The 7,650-nt window shown below is 51.0% G+C and overlaps 1 protein-coding gene across 1 annotated transcript; it reads right to left on the reverse strand.

Annotated features, from left to right (window-relative positions):
* Nucleotides 1–7,025: 7,025 nt before the first annotated feature.
* On the reverse strand, nt 7,026–7,337 carry LOC127594411 (antitoxin HigA-like). Its single transcript, XM_052056283.1, has one exon. The coding sequence runs from the start codon at nt 7,335–7,337 to the stop codon at nt 7,026–7,028; it is 312 nt and encodes a 103-aa protein (XP_051912243.1).
* Between the last annotated feature and the right edge of the window lie 313 nt (nt 7,338–7,650).

Genomic DNA, 7,650 nt, shown 5'->3' on the forward strand with positions numbered 1-7,650 from the left:
TGCAAATTGAAATGAGTACTCAGGAATTGTCCGACAGCTTTATCTCGGGCATTAAAGCCATCGTGGCTCCAGAAAGTAAGATCAATTTGCTGCTGGGTTGCATTCTCTGTCTTGAGCTTTACCTGAAAGATGAAGACGACGAGAAAAAGACAAAAACCAGCGAATGCATTAATGAACTGCTCAAACTGATTGAGAAAACCACCAACCCGCAAATCATACTGGCCGTCATAAACGACGATGACGACGACAAATACGCCATGATCATGGGGGATGGAATAAAAGGCAAAGGGATGGAATTTCCAGAATGACAAAGCCTTTTGAATACCTTCCCTTTCTCGGTGAGAAGACATTCCTGATGGATCTGTTTTTCTGCCTGATGCCCTTTTTCATCCTGTACCAGTGGCTGGTCAGGGATAACCCGGTTAATGCAGTCGGTATGGCGGCAATCGGCTTTTTCCTGTTTTCCCTCAGGCCTTTGATAAAGCCACCTTACATGGCCACCGTGATCAGCAGGAAGGACGTGAACAAACTGGGTGCAGGTGAAACCGTGACACTGACGATATTCAATACAACCGTGGTTCTGACACCGGAAACGAGCGATGAGTAAAACAACAAAAACGTATTTCCACGATCCGAAAGGCCATGGTACCCACCATGAACTGTTTGCTTAACGTGAGTTCGACGGGACAACCCATTGCGCTACAAAGGCTTCAGCCTTTTTGTACATATTCATGTTACAAAAAAGAGTGATTTGAGTACTTTATTGGCTGGCAAAGGCTCCGAAGGAGCCATTGGACACTTTCCCAAAAAACATCATGATGCTTCAAGCCCTTAAAATCCAAGGGTCGTAGCCAAAATTGAAGTGTCGAACTCACGTTGCTTACGTATCCATTGATGAGCACGGGATGTCAGGGATCTGCGCTACCCAGACCGAAGTCGGCTTGTGTCCACTGATCGGCATGACCCGCAAGGATGTAAAAAAATGGGAAAAAGTTGTTGAATTCATGCGAGAACAAACCGACAAACATATTGTGCTGGTCAGGTACCAGGATGCGGTGGTGATTGATGCTTAATCACCCTTGTTAGCCTTTAACTGCTGCCTGCGGGTGTTCCAGAGGTCAATCAGGCCGGCACCGAGGACGACCTGCTCAGGCAGGGATTTAATGTCTGCCCTGATGGCCTTGAGCTCTTCTGCCGTTTCAGCCTCGCCCAGGGCATCAATGATCATGTTCACTGCCAGTTTCTGTTCTTCAGTGGGTTCCACCGGTTCCGGTTCACCCTCATCATAACCGTCAGGTTTACCATCCTGTGGCAGGTTATCCGGTATGCGGGGGCTCGGATCCATACAGGCACCGGCTGGCGGTATATCCTTTATTCCCCGGGTCTCATCAATCACCCGTACCACGGACAGCCCTTTCAGTACATCGGGATAGACATCACGACATAGCCAGGACCTTGCCCGCATCTTGCACATCCGCTGCGGGTACTGCTGCCATGGACCTTTCTTGTCCAGTAATCCGGCACGTTTTGCCATATCCAGCGAGAACAGCTGCTCGGATACTTCACGCCCATGCCGAAGTGTACGTGCCCAGGCACACTGACTTTCCTCATCCCAGCCATCCTCATACATCAGGCATAAAGGCGATGACATCACCAGCGCCAGCAGGGCATCACCATACACCGCAGGATGGCCATTGATGACACAGATGTTCTGCAGTGACTGAAGCGGTGCCAGCCCAACCTCTGAGCCAAGCGCCATGGCCACCAGGATATTGGCCGGCTGGTTCCGGTAACCGTCCGGAATAAAATTACTCTGTGCCAGCATCTCTGCCAGCTGCCAGGCTTCCTGTGGCGTTGCAGGGTCAAACAGTGCCCGACCCATGGATGGTGATTTAAGCGGTCGTTCATTCGCTGGCCGCAGTGCCCGAGAATTGCCGTTATCCGCCACGGCCAGCGTTGAAACTGACATAAAAAACCTGTGGCTTGCCCGGCAGTAAGCGAGGGACCGAATGCACCAGTGGGAAGAAACGCCGGGCAGCCTGGCACAAGGATAGACAGCTATAGGCCATGCTGTACAGTTCGAAGCCCCCCAATAACCACACAGGTCAACCGTACAGTAACCGATGACAGCTCAACCGCCTGGTAGACACGGTTCAGGGGGACCAGCAGGTCAGCCACGCCAACACGGCGCAACTGCCTCAGCAGCACCCCGTCTTCCAGCAGGCACAGCACTATCGGGCTCTGTGAAGAATGCACAGGGCGGTCAGGATCACAGAAGATAATCTCCCCCTCTGGCAGAGAAGCCATTGAACCCAGACCATCATCCATGTCACTGCAGCTAACCCGCCAGGAAAAAGCCCTGCGCCCGGGGGAAAACTGCCTTGGACAGCTGTAATACTCACGAACCGGCATCCGTTCACCAATAAAGTCTTCATTCAGCAGCCAGCTGCGCGCCAGGTCGTCATCGTACAGCGGCGCCGAGACATCACCCGGCTGTACTCCCTCGAATATCCATAGTGGCGACAGGTCCAGTATCCGGCAGGCATCTTCCACAAAAGCATGGTAATGCCTTGCCTTCCCCTGCATGTGTTTGGCGACCTGGGGCTGGGATACCCCCATCTTTACCGCCAGCTGGTCATACGTGAGCTTCCTGAGCCGGATTTCAGTCATTAACCGCCCACGCCAGCTCTGATGTGTGGAGGCATCATGCAGCACCGGCTCACTGCTGAGCAGCGGCGCCTTCTTTCTGGCAGTTCTGGATGGTGATCCGCTTTCGGTTTCTGCAACAGGCTCTGTCATGGTTTTCCTCTGGCTATGATCAATGATTACTTGATTACATTTCCCTGAATCCCGTCCCTCCCCCTCCCGGTTAGCGGTTTCCTGATGGTGACAACCCGCTGGAGAAAACGTCGATGATGTATTGCAAGACAATGCCGGAACTCCTGATCAGTGAACCCTGGTGGCTGGCAGCTGATGAAAAAAAAATCCCGGTGCTCCCTGAAAGCGACATCCATATAAAAGGGGAAAGAATCGTCCACTGCCAGCATTGGCAACAGGTCAGACCACTGATTGAGAAAAGTATTCACCCTTATGCCGTATATCTTCATAACCAGCAGGAACCGTTCATTGCACTGGACCTTGATCACGCCAGGAATACCGACACCGGACAGCCGGAACCCTGGGTTATCCCGCTGTTCCGGGCAATCGGGATACAGCTGGATACCGTCAGTGGTGAAGATTCGCCATACATCGAACTGAGCTCATCAGGCAGCGGATACCATGTACTGTTTACGGGGATCACCGATTTTGGCAAGCGCAGCTGGTTCTCTACGGATGACAGGGGAAAGGGGTGCCCGAAAATTGAAATCATTGCCTACAACAACCCGATCACCTGGACGGGTAACTGCCTGCCCTGTTCAGGCCAGAAAGCCCTCCCGGTTGGTACATTGCTGGATTACCTGAAAGCCACTTACCCGCGACAGCATCATGATGATCAGGTACTGCAAACCGGTTCCACACGCACGCTACCGCCCTTCCGTTTTACTGACAGGAACACACTGACAGCGGAGCAGATCAGGGACATGCTCGGGTTCCTGGATCCGGACTGTGATCACGACCAGTGGAAACAGATCGGGATGTCGATACACGACTGGGACAGTTCAGCCTCGGGTATGGATATCTGGATGTGGTGGTCACAGGGCGGAGAAAAGTTCGATTCAGAAGCTCCAGGCAACCTGCGCAGCGCCTGGAAAGGCTTTCACAAAGGAAAAGGCATCGGTGTAGGGACTCTGGTGAAACTGGCCATGGACAGTGGTTACCGGTTTCCAAAAGAGACGGTAAACCTAGCACCAGCGACACAGAAAGTACAACTGCCGGCAATGCAGACCGAAAAAAAAGAAAACGCCGGCACTGACCACACCGGGAAACAACAGCCAGCCCCGCAGCCAGCACTGGCCAGGGTAACCAGCATCAGCAACGAGGCCGAACGACAGCGGCAGATTAACGAGGACATCAAACGACTCATTGACCACTACAACCAGCAGTACATCCACGTCGTGCTGGAATCCAAAAACGCCATCATGCGCCTCAGGGTAAGCGAAGAGTTCCCGAAACAGAAAGTATGGATACCCATGCCCATTCCTGAGTTCAAAGCCATGCTCAGCCACGAAAGGCCGGTACTGGTGGGGTACAGACAACTCCGCGACGGCAGTGAGGAACCCGTTTACAAACCACCGGCTGACATCTGGCTGAAACACCCGGATGCGGCATTCTGTAACGGCACCACCTTCTGGCCGCAGAAGATCCCTTATTACAATAACCGCCTGAATCTGTTCTGCGGTTACGCCGTGGATCCCATTGAATGCCCAAAAGATGATCCGGACGTGCAGCTCTGGAAAAACCACCTCATCAATGTCGTCTGCCAGAAGGACAGCAACACCGCCCGCTACGTGCTCAACTGGCTGGCGCATATCTTCCAGTTCCCGCACATCAAACCCAAGACAGGGCTCATCCTCAAGGGCGAGCAGGGCACCGGCAAGGGCACACTGATCACCCCCATACTGGACATACTGGGTGTCCACGGTGTCCATCTGTTCCGCCCCGGCAGTGTCTCAGGGCGGTTTAACGCCATCCTGGAAAACCGGATACTGATCTTTGCCGATGAGGCTGTATTCAGTGAACGCAAGGACTGTAATGTCCTTAAAGGCCTTGTTTCGGAAACCGGTATGGAAACCGAACGAAAAGGCCTTGAAGCCATCAGTCAGCGCAATTTCTCACGGGTCGTCATGGCATCGGACGATGAACACCCCGTCCGGATCAGCCCCAGTGAGCGCCGCTACCTGATGCTGAAGCTGTCCAATGACCAGATGCAGGACCTGAGCTACTTTGCCAGGTTCCAGGAGGCCAGGGACAACGGACTGGCCGGTAAACTGCTCTACCGCCTGCTGCAGATCGACCTGAACCCCTTTGTCCCCATGGACGTTCCCAAAACTTCCTTCCTGATGGAAGAGAAGATCCACCACCTGAAACCGGCGCAGCTCTTCCTTTACGAGGTACTGATGAATGGCGGTTTCTCTGGCAACAGCTGGCCGGCACGGATCGACTTCAGTGAGATACAGGGTTACTTCCGGAACTGGCTGGAAATCAGCCGCGTGACCTGCCAGGGCAACCTCGCCATGAAGCTGGGCCGACTGATGTCAGCCATCGGTGCCACGATTGGGAAGAATGACCTGTCCAGATGGTATGAATTAAAGAATTTACAGTACAGCCGTTCCGAATTCGACCGTGTTATTCTTTCTGGCTCTAAAAGCGATTGGCCTTAGACAACGGGCTACTTCGTTTTCAAAGTAGCCCGTGGGTTTTTGAAATTGCTTTTTTTTATGACAACTAGAGCTAAGAATCGAATTTTTTTAGCTCTAGTTAGAATATTAAAAAAAACCATCTAATTCTAACTAGAGCTAAAGAATTAAGGTTTTTAGCTCTAGTTAGAATAAAGAAACCTGCCCAATTATTCTAACTAGAGCTAAGAATCGAATTTTTTTAGCTCTAGTTAGAATATAAAATTCTCACCCCCTTCCCCCCTTATTACTGCTGTTATCCAGAAACAGCAGATTACTGATGGTTTTGGTTATCAACGGGCTACTTCACGGGCTACTTTGACGATTTACGGGCTACTTCGTTTTCAAAGTAGCCCGTTCATCAGCCCTTGCAAGAGTAGGCCACGGGCTGAACGGGCTACTTTGGCTACTAATTATATATATCAATATAAAAAATAATATATAGGGTAATAGGGGTAATAGGGGGTAAGAATTAGCGTGGGGACGGAAAAACGGCGGGTATGTTCCGGTGACGTGAACAAGAAAGAGGTCGATACTGCAATCTAAGTAGCCCAAGTAGCCCAAGTAGCCCGTGGACTAGTGCCGCAAGGGCTGGATAACGGGCTACTTTGAAATTTACGGGCTACTTTGAAAACCCAATTTCACGCCAAAAGAGACCTGTGTGAGGTTATAATTTCTGTCTCTGTCGCAGGTATAGAAGGTTTATGGCTAATGACAAGCAGGCGGAAAGGGAAGGATGGTGAGAAAGAACTCGCCCAGATCATTAACCGCAAACTGGGTATCCAGTGCCTCGCCCGTAACCTGGTACAAAGTCGTGACGGTGGTCATGACCTGGTGGTGACCGATACCAGTACACTGCCAGCACAAAGACTCGATCAGATGGCTATCGAAGTGAAACGGCACAAACAGGTAAAACCGGCTGACCTCAGAATGTGGTGGCAACAGGCGGCAAAACAGGCCAGTGACATAAAGAAGGTGCCGGTGCTGTTTTACAGAGCCGACAGGGAAAACTGGAAAGCCATGATGCCTCTGGCAAGGTCCCTTGACTGGGAACTGCACCATTCCTGCATTACTATGGAACTTCCGCTTTTTATAAAGATCCTGAAAGAACCTGATCTGGTTCATATGCAATGATGGCAGTGACTGAGTACAAGCCCGTAAGCTACATCGACATTGATACAAAGCTGTCCCATGCCTTCAATCCCGACAGGGAAATCAGGAACCGGACACCGCTGGAAAAACTGCTGGGCAGAAAAGGCACTTCTGCCGACTATTTATCGACAGAAGAACGCATTGTGGAATCGGCCATGATCCGCAGGCAACTACTGCAAAACCTGAACAGCACCCAGTTCAAAACCCTTCAGCTTTTTTATCAGTATTTCCGCAACGCTGACATACCTCTGGCCATTGAACTGTTCACTCCCTTTGTAAGGCTGGTGATTTCAAAAGCCAGGCTGCTGGCCAATAACTGCAACATCCAGTTTGCTGCCCTTGTGTGTCTGTCTACAGCATGGAACAGCAACCTGTTCCGGCTGAAACAGTGGGGACCTTCTGAACGGTATTACTATGCGGTGTCCGCTACCCGTAAACGGCGCCGGTTGAATGAAGCACTGGAAGAAATGAGACTGGATGCCATGAAACAGGCTGAAAAGGTGCTGCAGCAGTAACTGAAAAACCCGCCGAAGCGGGTCAGAGGAACAAAGCCGGTGAAATCCCGAAACGCCGGGACAGTGCCTTTATGTGATCAATGGTAAGACTGCGGGAACCATTCAGGATCATGGATACCAGACTCCTGCCGCCAATCTCGTTTTTCAGGTCATCCGCTTTCAGCTGGTATTGATCCATGAGAACCCTTAACAGGGAAACCCCATCATCCAGCTCGCTGACAGCCTTGTTAAACTCTGCAAACTCTGGTGACTCGGATTCCCATTTCTCAATGGCTACTGACAACACCTCAATCAGAGGCAGATAGCGGTCATAGTCATCTACCAGTTCGTCCATCAATGCCAGTGCCTGCTCATATTCATCATCGTTATGGATACGATGGATAAAGCTGGCTGAAGAAAAGAAATCTTCAGCCCTGTTTTTCAGCACTTCAAAACTCATTCATCTGCCTCCTTTGCGTACTTCCTGCACAGTTTGTCATACTCGGCATGTGAAACTATGTGCTTTACGTACATCCGGTTATCTCTGAACTCAATAAAGGCAATCATCCTGATGTTATTGCCGCCAATGTCGATGACCCACCACTTATCCCTGTATTTAAAATTATCCAGACTGGGAAATACTGCCCTCATTTCATCCGGTGTTGAAA

This window comes from Hippocampus zosterae, unplaced genomic scaffold, assembly GCF_025434085.1.
Source record: "Hippocampus zosterae strain Florida unplaced genomic scaffold, ASM2543408v3 HiC_scaffold_110, whole genome shotgun sequence".
In the NCBI taxonomy this organism is placed as follows: domain Eukaryota; kingdom Metazoa; phylum Chordata; class Actinopteri; order Syngnathiformes; family Syngnathidae; genus Hippocampus; species Hippocampus zosterae.

What these genes read in the sequence shown, in the direction of transcription:
- LOC127594411 (XM_052056283.1), bottom strand. Translation starts at nt 7,337, where the DNA reads ATGGACGAACTGGTAGATGACTATGACCGCTATCTGCCTCTGATTGAG.